This window comes from Anabrus simplex, chromosome 14 (assembly GCF_040414725.1).
Source record: "Anabrus simplex isolate iqAnaSimp1 chromosome 14, ASM4041472v1, whole genome shotgun sequence".
NCBI lineage: Eukaryota > Metazoa > Arthropoda > Insecta > Orthoptera > Tettigoniidae > Anabrus > Anabrus simplex.
In genome coordinates, this window is record NC_090278.1 from 98,832,009 (window position 1) to 98,853,554 (window position 21,546).

General features: G+C 40.7%; 1 protein-coding gene across 2 annotated transcripts; it reads left to right on the top strand.

The window, feature by feature from the left end:
- The first annotated feature begins 1,769 nt into the window (after positions 1-1,769).
- On the top strand, positions 1,770-14,885 carry LOC136885744 (transmembrane protein 256 homolog). Of its 2 annotated transcripts, none has more exons than XM_067158477.2 (4): positions 1,770-1,981; positions 5,607-5,775; positions 5,855-5,973; positions 14,547-14,885. In XM_067158477.2, the coding sequence occupies exons 1-4, from the start codon at positions 1,904-1,906 to the stop codon at positions 14,688-14,690; spliced, it is 510 nt and encodes a 169-aa protein (XP_067014578.1). In that variant the 5' UTR covers positions 1,770-1,903; the 3' UTR covers positions 14,691-14,885. The 2 variants fall into 2 exon arrangements, with proteins under 2 accessions (XP_067014578.1, XP_067014579.1); XM_067158478.2 differs by lacking the exon at positions 1,770-1,981 and adding an exon at positions 2,121-2,396.
- Positions 14,886-21,546: the final 6,661 nt, after the last annotated feature.

Genomic DNA, 21,546 nt, shown 5'->3' on the forward strand with positions numbered 1-21,546 from the left:
ACCTAGCTTAAGGCCACGGCCGCTTCCTTCCCTCTTCCTTGTCTATCCCTTCCAATCTTCCCATCCCCCCCACAAGGACCCTGTTCAGCATAGCAGACGAGGTACTGGTCATCCTTCCCAGTTGTATGTTCGACTCAGAGTCTGAAGCTCCAGACACTGCCCTTGAGGCGGCATAGGTGAGATCCCTCGCTGAGCCCGAGGGAGAAACCGACCCTGGAGGGTCAGCAGATTAAGAAAGAAGGATATTTTTTGTAATGATAAACATTAGTAAAGAGTCAAATAACATTGGAAATCCAGTAAAAGTTCATGCAAATACACCATTTTTTTCATTAAAATACCCATTGAATTTTAATATATATGAAAGAATATGACCAGTGTTGAAAAACAAAACGACAAGCGAGACTCGATCCAGCGAACCAGCGCTTACAGAGTCTGAACGTTAACCACTCGACCACCGCCGTTTGGTGCTCACGATCGCAACGCACCGGTACATATTCGACGCGAAAACTGATCTGCGATTTTCTCGAGAACGCCTTAGTAGTACACTTTACTACTTGAACATTATCTTGTCCTAATGGACTACTAAATGTGTACAAAGTTTGAAGATACTCCGTGATCCGAACGTCGTGGCCTCCCCTTGTAAGGATATTGTACCTGTATTCAGTCTGTGTTTCTTTGATATTTAATCCCATTTTTACATGGTAATCATGTTTTAGAATATTTAAGGAATTGAATACATTTTTACAGAAATTTGTACCACAAATGCCACGAAAACCGTCTGATGCATAGCAGTTCTTTGAAATTACCGATGATAAAAAAATCAGCAAAAAAGAAATTTTTCGGCCGCAATTACGCGACGGGTAGTGGCATATCAAATTTGTGGGATCATATCAAGAGGCATCACAAGGATGAAATGAGCAGGTCGGCTTCTCCAGCAGAAAACAACATTACTGTATTCAGCAGAATGAATTTACGTAGCCATACCAATAACGTATTTAAACGTGCCGCCACATTACATTCACTGGGTACCACCGGGTGATGACGTCACAACAACTGCTCCGCTCTGTCCCCCCCACTAGTACGTGCGCTCTGTACTCTCTACTGAAAGACAGGCATTTGCTTATTCGACTCAAAAAGAGATTAGGCCTGTGCTGATGTTCGGCTTCGAAGCCTGGGGATATATCCCCAAAACCTATGTGAAAGCGCTCAGAACAGGGTCATATCCAGAATGACGAACTCCCCACGATTCACGAAAACTACACACAACCCTACAGATACCGACCTTTGCCTACGAGATGACTAATCACGTAGGCAACGTACTGACGATACGCAACTACATTAATAAGATAGCTCCAGGTGTGCTAGATCGTATCCCTGCCGGTCCTCATGATCGCGGCATTACATTTATTAGGATATTTTTTTAAATTTCAAAATTGCCCGCCAGGCGAAAAACTAGAGGACCATGGTTACTATATAAAAGATAAACTGATGTGTGTTAAAGTAGGGGTATTTCATTCCAATTATGTATACGAATTTTTCCCCGATAGAGAATATCTTAAAGGTAAAGTAGAGACTTAACCTTAGGTGAGCCTCTCTTTCCTTAAACAGTCTGTAGCTTAGATACATACATGTAAAGGGGCCAGGTTTAGGTCCTGGGCATCCTCTTTGGTCCAAATACAGTAGAGACCTGGCAGAGATACAAAAACAAAGAACAGAACAAAACAAAAATTGCTGAAAAAATAATTCTGTGGGGAACACGTGCGCTATCTGTGAGCCTATTCTGAAGTATCGTACAAAGACAAATGGCAAATGCCAGAACTTGAAAACAGCTGATACAGAGGATTTTGTTGTCGACTGTTGTGGTTGCTGCGAAAAGTTGTTTTGTAAATGTCATTCTGATATAATGGGCTTTCAGGATTCTGTTAGCTATCTGTACAAGAATCCGCTGGTGACGGGAGCCGCAGAGTATGTAAAATACGCGGTATGTATGTTTTCAAATTATTGGATTTTATCGTAACAATAGATGGCAATCGTTGAGCATTTTGTTTTCACCTCGTTACAAATATTATGTAAAGGAGTTTCCTGTAACGTAATACTGACGTAGCATTACTAAGTCTTTCACGCGAGTTTAGATCGTGACTATGGTAGTTTCAATTGGACTGTCGACCGTGTGTTTTCAAACCTCTGATTAGTTTTAAAACACTTTTGTTGTTTTTCAGAGAGAGTGAACTTCGTAATCGTGTATTCGTCGGGTAGTCGTAGCTTAATCTGTTACAGTGCACACAGAGTGCATTTAATTAAATTGAATATTGTTTTGTCCTTTCCACTCGAGAATTATGCGTTGTAATTCTTGTTTCCTCGTCCTACTGTGCACTGTTGTTTTAACTTCGCAACATGTAAGCACGTCAGTTTTATTTTTTTTCGAAGAATTTTTTATTGATTTTCTATCACCGTGTATTCGTTAGGCTTCATTCTGGTGTAGCACGAACTTAAGTATAGGCTGTATTTCTAGTCCAGTTGTTTAGTACCTCAAAGCAATCGCTCATCTTTAGCGAGTCATCCTGAATTTGTCCCGATCTTGAAAAACTTGGCCTGTTTCCTGATTTAGGGGGATTACCGAGGGAGTTGGCTGTGCAGCTGTGAACTTGCATTCAGGAGGTAGTGGGTTCGAACCCCACTGTTGGCAGTCCTGTAGATGGTTTTTCGTGGTTTCCCATTTTCACACCAGGCAAATGCTGGGGCTATACCCAAATTAAGGCCACGACCACTTTCTTCCCACTCCCAGCCCTTTCCTGTCACATCGTTGCCATAAAACCTGTCTGTGTAAAACAAATTGTAAAAAATAGATTTAGGGGGATTGGCACTTGATGTGTTCCAGTTTTACAGCTGGGTGCCCGTGCTGATGCCAACCCAATATGGAATGATGTGTTCATTATTACGTGTTTCTGTGGTGGTGGTGGTGGTGGTGGTGGTGGTGATGTGTATTAAACCCTGGGCTGTATGCAGTAAAAAACTCTGGCCCTCTGTACTCAAGGCCAATACACTGACTGTACAGGTTAGGAGCTGGACCTAGCAATTCTTTCCAGTTTTGTTGTAGGTTCCTTGTCGGTCTCTCTAATTTCCGCCAGACCCAACATTCTCTTCAATTTGTATACTTCGGAATGTTAAGCATTGCCTTCCGCATTTTTATTTTATTAGCTCTTGCCGCTTGTAATTAATAAGGCAGTAGCGAGCTGTGTCATAGTTCATTAATGAATCACTGAAGCTCTCAAGAATGAAGTGATTGACGACAATCTTTGATAATTGAACTAAGTGCTGAAAGGATAAAAAAAACCCAATGTGATCCGTGTTCTTGGAGTCGACACTGTATCTGTCTTAATAACTATTGCATCAAAATGGTGTCTTACAAACCTTGATATGAAGTTTAGGTCTGAGCTTTGCATTGAATCTTTATAAGGTAGGGGCCCATATATTGTCCCCTTAGAAGATTGGACTAGTAGAAATTCAGGAATATTATGGACAAGGCTAGAAATTGGTGTGTGTGTGTGTGTGTGTGTGTGTGTGTGCGTGTGTACATAAACACTACAAAAACTAAACTACCAAAAATGTGTTCCTAATTTTATCCCCCCATCAAATTTATGAAAAGTACAATTAATTTTTCCTTTCTAACCTTACCAAACACTTTCCCTATAATCAGTTATTTATGAAAAAATGTTTTATTGGCATTTCCTTTAACATAGTCTCTCAGCATTGCTTGTGGGATGTTAAACGCTTTACTTGCACGATTGTAGCCTGTTCTCTTGTCCCTCACTGTCTTTATAGCCTTTTTCATAGTCTCCTTTTCTTACCGCTTGCATTTTCCCATGTGAAAATAATAATAAACTTCATAAATAAATAAAATGAAGGGGGATGAAATTACGAACATTCTCTGATTTATTATAATGGCTGCTACAGTAACTCACTGCAGTGAGGAACTACCCCACACGACTGAAGTGCACATATCAGAGCTCACTCTAGGAATAACAGGCTGCACTAACTCAGCTCAGCTTGAAAAATGAATCCTCCTCGTACACGGAAACTAAACAACCAACGGGGTGAGGCTACGTTTGTGGGGGTGGTTGATCATTAGGTACCAACCGTGCAAATTCCCTAGGGGGACGAAATTTGGGCCTCTTACCTTATAGCATCTACTGATGTGATGTTATCTAGGCTATCTGTGTGTCTTCTCCTGTGGGTGGGAACAGTAGAATAATACAGTAGCCACCGTATCTCCTGCGTGTCGTAAGAGGTGACTTATAGCAACCCCAGGGGCTCTGAACTTTGGACCGTGGTTTGCGACTGTGGGGTCCTTAGCTGAGTCCTGGCATTGCTTCCACTTACTTGTGCCAGGCTCCTGGTTTTCATCTATCCTATGCAACCTCCCTTCGTCAACTCTTGTTCTTTTCTAACTCCGAAGGTATTAGAGCACTCGAGGCCTACGGAGTCTTTTTTCACGCCCTTCCTGCCCCTTCTCCTCCTTTGGTAGATATCTTCATTTTTTGAAGTATCAGATCCCTTCCATTTCTTTTCTCTCTGATTAGTGTTAGTATCCAGTATTCGGGAGATAGTAGGTTCGAACCCCACTGTCGGCAGCCCTGAAGATGGTTTTCCGTGGTTTCCCATTTTCACACCAGGCAAATGCCGGGGCTGTACCTTAATTAAGGCCACGGCCGCTTCCTTCCCACTCCTAGCCCTTTCCTGTCCCATCGTCGCCATAAGACCTATCTGTGTCGGTGCGACGTAAAGCAAAAAAAAAGTGTTAATAGAGGATGGTTGCTCAGTTGTACTTCCTTTTAAAACAATAATCACCACCACCATTACTTCCACTTACTGACCTGTCTGCTTTCTTCCAACCCCATTGGATTTATGTTTGAGCTAATATCATTTTCGAGAATGCATGGAATTTTATTATCTATAAGTATCGGACATCTGGATAACAGTATTTTTGGGCCCCAGCTGAATAGGAAGTGAGCCGACTTCCCTTTCCCAGTCATCACTTTGAAGACAATGTGTCGCAGCTAGCCGTTACTAGCTTCAGACCATGTGGTTTGGCAGCTCATAGGACCTCCAATAGCAATATTTTGGGATCTTGCTTCATTAACCTGTTTTATGCAGCACTATCCACCTGATCTGAAACTGCCATTTTTGATCAGTATCACTTAAGGTCAAATTTTCTGCCCATAACATTTTTCTCAAATTCTTTTTTGTAAGTAGTGTTGCCAGTGGAGATAACCGCTGTTTTATTCCATCATCCCACTCTTTAAACGCTGATAATTTTGTTTTCAAACTTATTGCCCTACGTTGAACATAGACCGTACCTGTGTTAATCCATGCACTAGAGCATAACTGGGAAGAGGGGCCATTTTTAAAAGTTGCGTACCTCACACTTAATAATTTCATTGCAGTTTTCATCCTTGCCCCACCATACCTCTGTATATTGGCAGTGTTTTTCTGCAGTAGTGAACGTAGTGCAGGCAGCAGCATCTTTAAAGACCCGTTTTCTTTCCGTAGTTGTGTACATGAACCACAGCAAGTCTTGTTATAGAAATACACTTGTTATGTTTCAGGCTGGTGCCGTCATGCCTGCCGCAAAGAAAAGCGCCTCCAATGCGGTCCCCAAGGTCTCAGAATGCACGGCTCCCATTTGGAAACACGCGTACGGAGGAAGCAGCTTCGTACGACTGGCAGGAGTGTTCGGAGCTTCTGCCGTTGCCCTGGGGGCATACGGGGCTCACAGTAAGTTCTATCGGCTGTTAAACTATGATCACACAATGTGATTGGCGTTTGAACTGATCTCAGGCTCATGTTCTCACAGATATATTCCCCAAGGAAGGTAACGAGGAGCTGAAGAGGGTGTTCGAGACGGCCAACCGCTATCACTTCTTGCACACAGTCGCTCTGTTGGGAGTTCCTCTGTGTCGCTGGCCCAGGACGGTGAGTGGCTTACACAAACACAGTTTGTGACCTGAAGATGACTTTTCATCATTGGTTTCTTCACAGCATAAGGGGTTAGAAAATTTATTACCATTGGTTAATTTCGGCATATGTATGTACATGCTGGGCGAAGCAAAGCATAAGACTTTGTTTAGGTGTGTGTGTATTAATTTATTGCCATTGGTTTAGGAGTTCTTGTTTGTGTCAAAGTTGGTAATGAATTATGGGTGTGACGCCATATTCAATTATTCAGCCAACAGCATTGTTCTTTCAGCGGTTATTTAGGAACATGTCTTATCGGTTAGTTATATTTTACTATAGATGTTTGAGCAGGTGGTTTGGTCACAGTGAACACTTGTACCTCCAACATTCAACTTCCTAACTTATGTATTTTTAGGCAAGCTTGATCGCTTGCACCATGAAAACTATCCGTCAGAGGTTTCTTTGGGCCGAATTCATAGACAGCCCCTTTCATTTGATATTACCTACTGAAGTGTCCCACTTATGTTGCAGCAAGTTGGAGGACAATGATTTTGCTGAATATGTTGCATTTCATTCACAGCATGCTTTCCGTGCACACTGAAAAGATGAAAAATCCTGTAGAAATGTATTGTAACCAACAATTTAAAGAAGGTTCTGTTTTAGTAATGTGACTGTTATGAATATTCTTGTTCCTTTCGTTGAGAGAGTGAACATAACCGCTAGAGGACTCGCTATCTCACCATTATTGAAGATATTGTTTTGAGATTGTATGCCACCTCTTAATTTCAGGTTGTTATTATCATCATCATCATCATCATCATTTTGCTTAATTAATTGGAAACCTGTTACAAGTTGATAAGTTATCAAGACTGTAGCCCTAAAGAATAGTAAAGAACAATATTAACTTATCATAAAAATGAATGTGTTGCAGTGCCGCGATTATTCTTTTTAAACATTGGTTTGTGCTAATTTTATCAGGTTAGTCAACTAACCGTTTGTCGGATTATATCAGAAATTTATGAAATAATGGCATCGCACATAAAAACATACTATTTCAATTTTGTTAGGGAAGTAATTGCTACAATTGTGAATATATTTGTCAAATCATTAAAAGTGTTGTAAGGCTAGATATTTTACATATGGAGGAATATTTGTATAGATTCGAGTACCTGGATAACTATAAACATATTATATTAAGAAGAAAATTATCCTCGGGGCATTTTCGTAGTTTGCATTATACGCAACAAGCTTTTCCCAAGCTGAGAAACTGTGTCAGTCTGCTTGTTTTAATTATTTTATATTCATGACACAAGTTCTTGCATGTGCCATCTTCTCCATCTCGCTGTATTGTTATCCTTTATTGCAATAACCAAATACAATACAGATGATGTTGTGCGATAAACTGAACACAATAGACGATCCCATTATTCGGTAGCCAGAACTATACGATCCAGGAAGCATGGGCATAATATACAACGTTGCCACATCTCCACTGAATGTGTTGTCTATGAAATGTAGACTGTTACCCCTTATTACTTACTACTTATGTATGTATGAGTGCTCTTAACCATGAAATCAACTAGTCCTTTTCCCCAATCATTGCTTGTTCAAAATGCCTTCCTGGGTTAACCTTCTGGAGTCCAGTTTAAAGTAAGACGAATATGAGAATTGTTAAATGTGCACAGTCGACAACATTCATAGCGATACTGTGAACAGGACAAGTAGCTTCTGTATTATCACAGCTAGTAAAACAGCAGTTGTGCTATATACGGAGTATATATATGAAGAAATCTACACTTCAAGTAAGGTCAGACTCACAGGGTTAACCAGGTGTGTGTTCATCTCCTGGCATTTTATAACATTAGCATACCTGCCAACTTTACAAAACCAAAAATCAGGAGATTTTGATATGAAAATTAGGAGAAATCAGGAGATACAATTGGTCAAAACTGCTTATTCTACATGTCTTGCACAATACAGTACTACGATATATTTATGACACCGATTGTCTCAAAGTCCGATTGCTGCTATACAAAGCTACAAGGCTAAAAATTACACATCTCTATACCCTCACAGGAAGTACATGAGTGAGGTGATCGCTCTCTGATAAGCCTTTCAAAAATAGTATGAACTCATGCTCAACACGTGTGAATCAGTCATGCACTTAGATGCCATTACTTAGCAAATGCTTAAATTAATATATTGCATCAAGTGCCCGAGTGCAATGCTATTTGTATCAAATAACTAGCTGTTGTACCCGTGCTTCGCTACAGAATTCTCATAAAGACTGCCCTTATAGTTTTCCCAACTGAAATCAACAGAGGTCATTGCAATGACGACAGTACGAATGTCACCACCAAACGTAATGCTGTCATATGACATATTCAATAAAATGGAAAACAGCATATTTTCTCACTTTTAACGAAAAGTACTACGGTGTCGATCTAAGAGTTCAAAGTTCCAGAGCTAGAATGACCAGGCTGCAGACAGCCGCGACTACTCCTGTGTCATTATTCCGTTTAAGTGTGGACACTGCTCATTCCAATCACTGCCTAAGAGTAGGGATCGAAAAGCTGGAGTACTATGATGATCCAGTGTGTTACATACCAGCATTATCAGAAAATTTATGAACCAGAGGAATGGCATGCTAAAGAAGAGAGATCTAACTCCCCAGCTACTTCCTGCCAATATACACGCAGGCTGTTATACTCGATACGCAGCAGTAATCCCATCCATCGGAGATAAATGGCAGCAGAATACACAAAGCACATCACAACAAACAATGGTCAATGTAATGTTACTGTTGATCAATTTTTTGAGCTTTCTATATTGCGGGCCTTCACATTTAGTTTTCTTCCGACTCGGTGATATTAGAGCATCTGATGTAAAGTGAGTCGTCCTTTCTTTCATGACTCCCTCTTGTGTTATTATTCAAGTGATCGTTCCTTCATGACTTTTCTCATTCTTATAATCATCTTCACAATTTAATCACCATTACCACCAATATTATTTTAGTCGGTACGGTAAAACTGAATGAGACATAAATGACCAGACATTGTACTCTGTATAACTTTCGTTATGTAGTACTTTTTGATATGGCCAATAAGATAAAGATAATTAAATTTGTGGCACCTTCCCGTAAACTACCATTATTTATAGCGTAGACTGCAGTTTCTTACTCCCCAACTTCACATACCGATTTTTATTAAATTCTGTTCACCCATTTTCTCGTACTTCGGCACTGATATGGACTTAGCAACAAAAATCCAAAATCAGGAATATCTCTGTTATCAAAGCCGTTACGGTAAGATGTATAAGACATAAGTGATAGGAAATTTAAAAGCTAATTATGTAGTATTTATTTTATCGATAGGGCCAATAATAATACATTTTTGAGAATTAAATTTTAGGCCTTCCCCTAAACTACCATTTCACTCAGCGTGAATACAAGTATTTATGGCCCAGATTGTAGCGACATATTCCTCAACTTTATATACCGATTTTCATTAAATTCTCTTCAACCATTTTATTGTGATGGGCATACATACATACAGACAGACAGACAGAAATTATGGAAAATTAAAACGTGCATTTCTCCTTCTTACTGTGGTCATGACCGGTTCAGAAATGTCATTCTTTTAAAATTCTGAGCAATGTACAGACACTCTTATTTTACTTATATTGAGATAAATTAAAATTAGTTAGAATTGTTTCTAAATGGCTCATAAAATCTCTAGAAAAGTCACTAGTCGTTATCATTGAAATTCTGTCACTAAATTACTAAAAAAGAATCCATATCTAGAGATTAGTCTCTAGAATCGACTAGACTGATTTTAATCTTGAAAGAGTTTTACTTAGACTGATGTGAACGAACACGAACATAGCACGCGAGAACAAGAGATTGACAACCGATATACGCGTCACGATATACAGGTTTCAATAATAATCGCACATTCGCGCACATTTCTCGCATTAATAAAAGTCGATATTTTGTTTGACAGCGGCCAATGGGCGAAGGAATTCTGGACACTGGCGTAAAAACAAAAAAAGCTGAAATGGAAGGATTTGAAAACAAATGTTTGAAGTTCACCAAAAAAATAAGCTAAAATCAGGAGAAATAATAGAATAATCAGGAGGTGGGAAGAACTGCGAAAATCGGGAGTCTCCCGCCTAAATCGGAAAAGTTGGTAGGGATGCATTAGCATATTAACAACTTCAATGTTGTAGTTAGAATGATAAAAACAAAGCTTGCAATTTGACACTTTTTTTGTTGTTGTTGCAATGATTAGAATTGACAGGAATAACATTATCAATTTTCAAATGAAAGATGAGATATTTTTATAATTATAAGAGAGAATTTTAAAATAAAAACAGGCTTTCACTCCTTTTGTTAATACTACAGCAATTTCTAAATTAAGGGCTGTTTGCCAAGATCTTCCAGCTGCACTTATGCCGACAGATGCTGCGTGGCAGTGGGTGTGCGCGTTATGGAAGTATTTAAGATGATTGAGCAGCCCAGATAAGTTGTTACAGCACTGGAGCTTCACAGTGCTACGAGTGAGGGCAAAGTGTGTAAGTGGGTAAGGGAGTGTCCTTGAAAAGCAGGAGTTAACAGTTACTAGACTGATATAGATGTTGATTCCCATAGGGAATCTGAAATATTTGTCCTGAATGAGCAAATTTATAATACCAATATAAATGGTCCGTTATTGGACATTATAAATTTTCCAGCTAGCTCATTCTTGGTTGCCAGCGTTTCGCCCTCGTGTGCTAGAGTGGGCTCGTCAGTTGGTACCTAGCACACCTACCAATACGCTGGCCAGTGCATACCGTGGAGGCCACTGCGTAGGCTAACTGGAGCCACCGGCAGTGCCAATGCACTAAGAGACTTTGTCTCATCACTAAAAATTGATGCCTGCTTGGCCATCAGATGATATAGATGTTGATTCCCATAGGGAATCTGAAATATTTGTCCTGAATGAGCAAATTTATAACACCAATATAAATGGTCCGTTATTGGACATTATAAATTTTCCAGCTAGCTCATTCTTGGTTGCCAGCGTTTCGCCCTCGTGTGCTAGGGTGGGCTCGTCAGTTGGTACCTAGCACACCTACCAATACGCTGGCTAGTGCATACCGTGGAGGCCACTGCGTAGGCCAACTGGAGCCACCGGCAGTGCCAGTGCACTAAGAGACTTTGTCTCATCACTAAAAATTGATGCCTGCTTGGCCATCAGATGATATAGATGTTGATTCCCATAGGGAATCTGAAACATTTGTCCTGAATGAGCAAATTTATAATACCAATATAAATGGTCCGTTATTGGACATTATAAATTTTCCAGCTAGCTCATTCTTGGTTGCCAGCGTTTCGCCCTCGTGTGCTAGGGTGGGCTCGTCAGTTGGTACCTAGCACACCTACCAATACGCTGGCTAGTGCATACCATGGAGGCCACTGCGTAGGCTAACTGGAGCCACCGGCAGTGCCAATGCACTAAGAGACTTTGTCTCATCACTAAAAATTGATGCCTGCTTGGCCATCAGATGATATAGATGTTGATTCCCATCAATTCAATTCCCACAGAATCAACATCTATATCATCTGATGGCCAAGCAGGCATCAATTTTTAGTGATGAGACAAAGTCTCTTAGTGCACTGGCACTGCCGGTGGCTCCAGTTGGCCTACGCAGTGGCCTCCACGGTATGCACTAGCCAGCGTATTGGTAGGTGTGCTAGGTACCAACTGACGAGCCCACCCTAGCACACGAGGGCGAAACGCTGGCAACCAAGAATGAGCTAGCTGGAAAATTTATAATGTCCAATAACGGACCATTTATATTGGTATTAGTTACTAGACTGGCGTTGCATTTCCCGCAAGTATCGAGGCCTGTTCTGTACAAAATTGTGTCGGAAAGCTTGGACTACAAGAAGCTGTGCTGATGGAGGAACAGTGGTGTGACATTTTTGACCTGGTAGCTCGAGGAAGGGGTGAATTATTGGACTGAGACACCTGAATCCAAGCGGCAACGACATGGTGACATGCGACATCTCTGACGTATGTGAAGTTCAATCAGTTATTCTCAACCAGCAGTGATATGAGACAGACACAGCGTTTTGCTGGTGGACTTCATTAGTGCATCTTTGTATTGTCTTGCATTGAAGAATTAATCAATAATATACGTCGCAATCTGCTGTCTGCCAGAGTACAATTCTAGGCTCCATTCTGATACGCAAGCTCTCGTCCAACCTGCGATCATCCTTCTTACAGCCCCAACCTTGCATCTAGTGACCAACATCTCTTTCTGCATATGAAGAAGTTCCTTAGTCGCAATGTTTTCACACAATTTTGAAATGAAAATGACAAACCAGAAATGGTTTTCCTCGCAGGCAGCGCACTTCTATGACGAGGGAGTACAAAACTTGTGCCACGCTACAACAGATGTTTCAATTGGGAGCGTTTGTTCTTCAGATTAGGGACGGCCTGTGTGAAACCTGTCTTTGGGTGTGGTGAGCCCATGGTAATAATAGCCTACACGAAGCAGGATCAGGATGAGAAGAGGTCAGTGCCTAACCCAGGACATGAACAATAACAATCGTATGTAGTGGTTCTGTCCAACTCTGTGGGTGAAGGCACAGCGTACTACTGTTTTTTGGAAGAGAAGTTTTTGCTGCATCTGGACTCCAGGTAATTTAGGAGAGGCCTGGAAGAAAAAATGTCATTAATTAAGGAATAGCCTTTGCATTTTATCTTCCAAAAAAACATGGACATTATGACAAATCATCTACGTAAATTGTTACTTTCTTTTTTTTACTTTAGTTACTCATAAACAGATTTTAAAGTTTTTCCTTGTGTTTGTTGCATGAAGTTTTAAAAATACCAGACTTAAGAGAGTTTCTCCTGTGTGCAAAGGGCTGCACAACTTCAGTGCAGGAGTGACTGGCTAGTTGTATGAGAGCATGAACTCACTTGTCAGCTTATTTTCATTTTACAAAGATTATTCTTGTAATGCGAATGATCCTCTACCCTTTTATCTTTTATTGAACCCCACAAGGTTTAGGTCGGATTAGCCAAATTCTATTCTATCCTTAAGTCAGTAGCGCAAAACAGATTTTTTAGGCAATGCTCGATGTCCTCGAGAACTACTTCTCTGAGCAGTGATCTTGAACTAATTTATGAATTGCAGTAGGACTTAGAACTCAATCACCAGGCAATTTTTCTTGATGATCTCCTGACAGCACGAGCACACGCGGTAAACAAACGCTAGTTTTTAGGGTAGAAGAACTTTCTTAACACATTTCTGTTTTTAGCTCAGACTGATAATGAACTCAGGATTCCCAACATGACTGGACCCACAGCACACACGAGCAACTCCTATTCTTCTCTCCTGGTAGAAGAATTATGTTGTCCAACCTAGTTAGCGAAAGATTCACATTCTTGACAGAGAGCAAAAATCAACACACTCACATAAATTGAAACAAACATAAACAGTGCATTCCAGTGAATGTAGTGATCTCTTATGTGCTGGCAGGTCTCTCTCTCGAGATGATCTCTGGTTTTCACAACAGCCAGGCCGTGGTCTCTTCCTTCCCAGTCGTATGTCTGAGGTTAAAAACCACGAGGAATCATTTTGATTTGTCTCCCTTCTTTAAAGGAACAATCTGGTCTGAAATCATTTATGGAAGAAAAAATGTCAAGGATGCCAGTTTTTGTCAGAGCTTGTGTGGCTGCGAGAAACTTGATGTCCATTTATCTCTGAAACACATGATTGGAAAATGTTATTTCCTTTTTTTTTTAAATTCAAGACCTCCATTTTCAGTTTTGTATAATTTTTGCACTGCACTACTGCTTTAAGTTGCTGACCCTCCAAGCTTTTCTTTCATTGCCCTCTATGTTTCTGCCACCTTCGTCTAACCAGCTCCTTCACGTTATCTTGATCAGATGTGTGTTCCTCATCGCTGTAAGGTGTGACGATCCACTGAAGTCGCTACAGATTTTACTTGAACGTTTAGAAATTCTCTCCTCTTTGTCTAAGGTTCATTATTTTCATATGAACACCGTAAGTAAGAACTACAGAGACTTCTTCACCCAAGTTTGCACATGTTTGTTTAAACCGACTATAAAATACATAGAAACTTGTCACATTACCAACCCGTCGTTGCAGGGCATTTTCAACATTTCATGTAACCTGAGCTGAGTGGCTCAGACGGTTGAGGCACCGGCCTTCTGACCCCAACTTGGCAGATTCAATCCTGGGCCAGTCCGGTGGTATTTGAAAGTGCTAAAATACGTCAGCCTTGTGTGTTGGTAGATTTACTGGCATGTAAAAGAGCTCCTGCGGAACTAAATTCCAGCACCTCGTCTCCGAAAACCGTAAAAAGTAGATAGTGGGACGTAAAGCTAATAACATTATTTATTATCATATCACGTAAAGAAGTTTAGGGTATACTGGTACGTTATGTTCCTGTGTGTCTCCCATCATAAATGTACTCTGTAGAGTTGCAGAACATGTGTTCTAACACGGTGGACCCCTCTGACATTCAGGGGAACGAACACACACTAATGCAAATATGATTCTTGTGTGTTCCACAGGCAGGTTCTCTGCTGGTGTTGGGGATGGTCCTCTTCAGTGGAACGTGTTACTACTACGCCTTGACCGGCAGCAAGCAGCTGAGCCGCTTCACTCCCGTCGGCGGCACTCTGCTCATCTTTGGCTGGCTCGCTATGGTGCTGTAACCTTGTCCCTCGTGGACAGAGAACTTTAACAGCCACTTTATAGGAGAGTCTTCTCAACTCAAGTGAAAATGTATGTTCAGGTAACCTCTTGTATTTCCCTGTTTTTGTTTTTTACTATACCAGATTCAGAAGATGTGGTTTATACGTATAGTTTATTGTAAGAGAGCAGCTGGATAATAAAATGTTTTAAAAAGATTGTGCAGTTCGTATTCCACTCCTTTACTTGTAGATAAGTGAAAATGTCGCTGAATTGTATGCGTTTCATTTCACATACTCTTAGTAACATTACACATGCTTTGCTGCGGAATTCTTAGAAAGACTGTCTTTGTGGTTTTTCCAGCTGAAATCAACATAGGTCATTACACCAAGGTCAGTAGGAATGTAGCGATTAAAAGCAATGTTATCATATAAAATATTCAATCAAATTAACAACCGCACATTTTCTCACTTTTGACGAACGGTACGGTATTTTGCTGATCTAACAGTGCAAAGTTCTAGTGCTGGAACGACCATGAACACTCCTCTGTGCGTATTACTCATTCCAATCAGTACCTCAGGGTAAGGATCAAATAGTTGGAACGCTATGATGAATCAGTGTGTTACGTACCAGTATTATCAGAAAATTTATGAACAAGAGGAATGACATCCTAAAGAAGAAAGAGATCTAACTCGCCAGCTACTTCCCGCCAATATTCAAGCAGGCTGTTATACTCGGTACGAAGCAGTAATCCCATCTATCGGAGATGAGTGGCAGCAGAAGACACAAAGTACATCACAACAAACAATGATCAATGTAATGTTATTGTTGATCAGTTTTATGAGTTCCTTATTGTAGGCCTTCACGTTTAGTTTTCTTCCAGCTCTGTGATATTAGGGAATCTTATAAAATTACTTGTAGCGTACTATTGTGGTTCCTACTCCCCGACTTTACATACCTATTTTCATTAAATTCTCTTGAGCTGTTTTCTTGTGATGTGTTTACATACATATAGACAGAAATGAGGGAAAATTAAAAAGTGCATTTCCTTCTTACTGTGGACACTGGTACAGGTATACTATTCTTTTTAAATTCTGAGCAATGTACAGACAAAACTCTTATTTTGTATAATTACATATATAGATTTTACATATTTTGTGAATGCCGGGCTAGAGATGGGCAATGCTCTCGCTCATTACTCTCGAGACTGACGTCACGGATCTCAAGACCGATTCTGCTGTATTGCAACCTGTGCCACGTCCCAGTAACTATGAGTGTAAATGTTATAGTATACCATAAGCAGTTATTGCGTGAAATAACGTTTTCATATGGAAACGTGTAAACTGATAATTTTATCAAAAGCCTTAAAAATTACTACATGTTCAGCTATGGACCCCTTAATACCATTAACGAAAGTGAAAGGAGAATGTCAATATCTTAAACTGTTCATGACTTTAGGTGGACATCTTAGCTGAATAATCTTGTATAATTTGTGAATAACTGCAGATAGGATGTACACCTACCTGGATACTAGAGGCGCACATTATTCGAACTTGAGATCGAGCAAGAAGTGCATGGATGCATATGCAACCGCCATTACACATGAGTGAAACGTGTAATCTAAAATGCCCGATTTGCTCCCATTCTTTCCACAGCGGTAAGGGGGCAACCTCTCGAGACCGATTCTTCTGTGCTGTGAGCTGTGCGACATCCCAGTAACTACGAGCGTAAGCTTGATACTATATCATCAGCAGTTCTCATTTGGAAACGTATGTGCCGATAAAATTTGTCAGATGCTGAATAACCCTTGCGTTATAATTTGTTAATAACTATAGACAGGACGTACACCTGCCTGGATACCTCGCAATTGTTGTCGGCAGGGTAGCTTCTTATGGTGCAGATCAAGCCGGGGGTGTTCTGTGGTGATGGTGGTGGTGATTATTGTTTTAAGAGAAAGTACAACTAGGCAACCGTCCTCTATACAACACTAATAAGAGAGAAAAAATGGAAGGAATCCGACACTTCGAAAAATGAAGGTTTTGGCCAAAGGAAGACAAGGGCTACGAAGGGCGTGAAAATAAAAATCTCGGTAGGCCTGCAGTGCTCTAATACAGTCTGAGTCTGAAGAGAACAAGAGTTGACCAAGGGAGATCGGACAGGATAGATGAAAGTGAGTGGAGCAGGGCCAGGACTCAGATGAGGGCCCCGTGGTCGCCAGCCCACGCTCCCAAGTTATGATCCCCTTTTAGTCCCCTCTTACGACAGGCAGGGGTCCCGTGGGTGTTATTCTATTGCCCCCTTCTGCAGGGGGTTTCTGTGACTATTCCCCTTCATTGATTGGTGATTGGGAATTAGAAACTGAACAGACAACAAAAAGTGGGATATAGTGACGGGGGTGCACATAAATCAGTACTGAAAAAAAATCTACAAGTTTTTGAAGCTCTCTGAGCGACTTTCGATAGTTTACCAACTTAAGTGCGGTAATAAGAGGTTTGATTCAATACTATACAATAAAAGTTTCATCAAAGGAACGATTACACATGCATTACATTTTAATAGAAGTAAGGTGTGATAGTACAGTTAAAATCATTTAGTATTTGACAACACACTAGGAAACTAACAGACCTAAAGAGACTGCCAGACTACTGTAAGGATCATTTCCCATGCAACATAAAAGTCCACAGTACTAGCCCCTCAAGCAAGCAACTCAATGTTGAAAACTAGTGGTGGGCAGTCTGAGACGAGATCTCTAGATTTCCCGAGAATAGTGCAGACACAATTTTTCGCAAGAAATTTTGAGAGATCTCGAGAGCATTATCTCCACATTGTGTGGCGAGCAGCGTGCCGTAGACCTACAGGTAGCCTGAGCTGAATAACATGATTGATAAAATAAATAATAAATTTTTGGAGAAGCAGCATTCCAAATTAGCAATCAAACGTAGTAAAACTGAGAAATACATCAAGTTCACATATAATAATCCAAACATACACGTAATAACAAATTTATTTAAGAGAAAAAATTTCAAAATTCCATTTTCCACCAATAACAACATGGAACATAGTATTTTCAACCATGATACAGTAAATCTCTCGGAAAAAGATAAATTTTTTGATTCGGGAATATATAAACTCACATGCTTTGAATGCAAGAATACATACATAGGACAATCTGGCCGCAATTTTAAAGTTAGATATTTAGAACATGTGAATGCTGAAAAATATAGAAGATTCTCAGCTATGGGATCACACATGACTGCCACAGGTCATAAATTTACCAACATAGAACAAGACCTGACCATCATAAAGAAATTAAAAAAGGGCAGCTTAATGAACACATATGAAGATCTGTACATTCATCTAGACCAACTTGTAAAGAAAAATGATAACCTTAATGAGGCTGTAGAATATAACAATCCTTTATATTATCAAATTCTAGTATATTTGAAAATGCTTGAGAAAGATCACGAAAAAAGAATTGGAATTTCTCCACCTACAGATAGCCCTACAACTTGTTCCTCCTCAGTTGAAGCTATAGGTGACAGCAAGGAAGTTCTTGACACACCTATATCCCCCGCTCCTCCACCTCCTCAGGTGCAAGAGCAAGGAAGATTGCATCATCAATATTACACCCGGTGCAAACTGTGAAAGAATGACAGGAGTTACTGTTCCAAAGGAAAGCAGGCTTAATAAGAACTGACAACTTGGAATTAGTTATATTTTCATCTGCAATAATGCAATCATTGTATCGACTAGGTGGAAAATAAAAAAATACTTAAGTGTGAATCTATTGAAGTGTGATACGGACCATGAAGCTGATTTTATGTAACAGACAGGGTTGGCATAGACAGGAGGTAGATTCGATGGGGGGGCAGAAGGATTGACGTGGAAAGGAAGGTTGACGTAACAAGCGATGGATGGGACATAGTAGTGGTGAGAGAATGGGAAGAGTGGGTGTGATAACAGGACGCTAAGGTGGTGGTGACGGTGGTTGTAGGAACTGCGGGGGCTAATGTCCAACGAGGAGTCGGCCTATATGCTTTGTTGGGTCGGCGGGAGCGGATAGCCAATGAAAATAGCAGGAGAGTCTTCTGTGACAAGTTGTGTAGTCCACGTGAGAGACCTCGATGAAAGAGCCATCCAGACACAGTCCTCCGCAATGATATGAAAGTTAATTGTGGATAGAGAGAGAGAGATAATCCAATAGGCACTAATTTGTAATAGGTATTTAAATTTTCCCCTTTTTACTGATATGTACTATACCAGTGTTGCCACACCAGTTACTTGGTAACCAAATCTTGAGGAAAGTCTAGTTAGATTTTAGATACTGGATTTTGGTAGTGGCGATCCCCGCTAGGTGGGAGTCATAGCGGGCAAAGTTCTGCCAGTCAATGAATCATTGTGGCGATATCACAGTTCAGAATGGAAAAGAAAAAAGAAAGTCCCACGCTGAACCCGATTGCAGAGAACCAGTGTGAGGAATCTGTTTTGTAAACAAGAGACCGTGCAAAATGTGTGGGCAGTCAGTTGTGTTGAAAAGGTGCAATTGACAATGTCACTACAAAATGTTAAGCGACTGTTCTAGGGACGGTCGAATACAAATTCCAGATAAGAGTTCTATTTCTAGAAACATAATGAACACGGGAAGTCGAAAACGGCAGAACACTGCTGAAATCAAATGGAAATCTTGTTGCATTACGTTTTGTTGAACGAATAAAAGGAATTTTACTTCTAATGGACTGGGCGAGTTGGCCATGCGCTAAGAGCCTCAAATCCCACTGTCAGCAGCCCTGAAGATTGTTTTCCATCCCATTGTCGCCATAAGACCTATCTGTGTCAGTGCGACGTAAAGCCACTAGCAAAAAAAAAAAAAAAACCATTGCAGTGGAAATGTCGTTCTCGCACAACAATTTTTAAATCTTAGCTTAGTTCATCAATTAATGCGCTCTCCGCAGTTAGTCGCTATCTGTGACCGGGTGAGAAGTGTGTTATTCATTTATCACCAGAAGTCAACCATAAAAATAATTACTTTACCAATTCACGCAGCTATCCACTAATTTAGTTCAGTAATTGTAGGACAATGGGCAGGCTGCAGCAATCTGACCCGCACCATACTAGTCGAGGTTTAAAACGTTATTTCCATTTTGCAATATAGAATGGCGAATCTGGGACGATAGTGGATTTTTAAATCCCACGAACTTGGAGCGAATTCCGCCTTGGGGTCTGCACTGTCCGAGGCTGGTGGCGATTATTGTTTTAAGAGGAGTCCACTATAGTTAGGGGGTGGGGGTGGAAGGGGGCCGACATGTCGAAGATTGATGATGTCCGCCATAGCAAGACTCCGTAGGCCTCGATACCTAATACCGTCGCGGCCGGAAAAGAATATGAGTTGACCGAGGAAAATCAGATAAGAGATGAAAGAGAGAAACGTGGCACAAGTAAAGGAGAACGGGAAGAGACGCAACACGAGGATCTGGGCTGTTAATGTGTTAAATTGAGGCGAGGCTCATGTATCTGTTGCAGCATTAACGAAGGTATTTGCTTCCAAGCGTGCACAGAAGCCACATTCTCTGTGTCCAACAGGGTTTCATATAACTGTATAGGTAGCAGTAAGCTGCGTCATTTCTTCGCAAGTAAACATTAGTGCGACTCGGACCATATTTATTACTAAAAGAAAAATGTAAAAAACAGCAACATCGGCCGACAATGTTGGCTAGTGTGCCGCATTAGCGACGCACCGCCGTGTGGCGTTCAGCGAGTATGGATCAGAAATCTTGATTCAACACATTTTCAGCGACAAGGAATGATATTGAAATGTAGAGAAGAAACTACGGGCCGTGGTGTGAAAAGTACAGTTTAAACACTGGAAAACGCTCTATCTCACTATAAACAGCGGCAGTAGCCTAATTACTTTGACGTGGACAGAGTTAGGTACGACAACATTTTTAAAAGAAAGCTATTGACAGCAAACTCTTCCCCACAGATTCTTTTGTCTATAACACTGCAGCATTGACATTTACCAATCGGGTGAAACTGAATTTAAAACGATCAGTGCAACCGACCCACAGTGCCTCATATGCACAGAAGCTGGCGTAAAACAATAGTATTACTGACCAAGGGACTTCTATAGCACGATACTGAATCGATGGTGCTGGTAGTCGAAAGTAGTCCAAAATCCAAGTTATCGGCCCCTCATAATGGTAGTAATCGCTAGAAAACTAGAACCATGGTATTTGTCATGTTGCGGTACTAATCAAAAGTAGCGTAGACTCGTGGTATTCCACACAGTAAGGTACTACTCACAGGTAATGAAATTCGCATATATTACAGACCTACGGTGTTTCGCACATTGCGGCGCCATTTACAGGCAACGCAAAACGGTGGTGTTCATCACATAAGGGTACTAACCACAGGGACTCGTACCATCCCGTGGTGTTCCTCACATAGTGAGTCTAATCATAGGCAGACCCATGGTGTCGCTCATATAGTGGTACTAATCACAAACCTATTTGGTACCGAACATAGTGGTACTACGCGCTAGTAAAAGCGATCCATGGTGTTCCCCGCGTGTTGCTACTAATTACAAGTAGTTTCATGGTTCTAATATAATCATCCCTTGATCGCCCCTTTTAGTCGCCTATTACGACAGGCAGGTGATGCCGTGGGCTAGTTTTTTTCACGTAAACACTGCTTGATTGATAGAGCGCAAGTTTGGCAGCCTTATAGCTAGCTGGTACCTACAGTTAACACATTGGTTGCTTACCATTTAATTTATTTAGCGTATCGTTTTACAGATACAACAGATATCTACGTGATTTTGGAAAGTGAACTCTATCTTTATTTTCAGTTTGTTAATGTAATTAATTGTCTCTGAAAACGCAC

What these genes read in the sequence shown, in the direction of transcription:
- LOC136885744 (XM_067158477.2), top strand. Translation starts at nt 1,904, where the DNA reads ATGGGCTTTCAGGATTCTGTTAGCTATCTGTACAAGAATCCGCTGGTG. An exon ending in CAGAGTATGTAAAATACGCG is followed by an intron (nt 1,982 to 5,606) that starts GTATGTATGTTT and finishes GTTATGTTTCAG; the next exon opens with GCTGGTGCCGTCATGCCTGC. An exon ending in TGTGTCGCTGGCCCAGGACG is followed by an intron (nt 5,974 to 14,546) that starts GTGAGTGGCTTA and finishes TGTGTTCCACAG; the next exon opens with GCAGGTTCTCTGCTGGTGTT.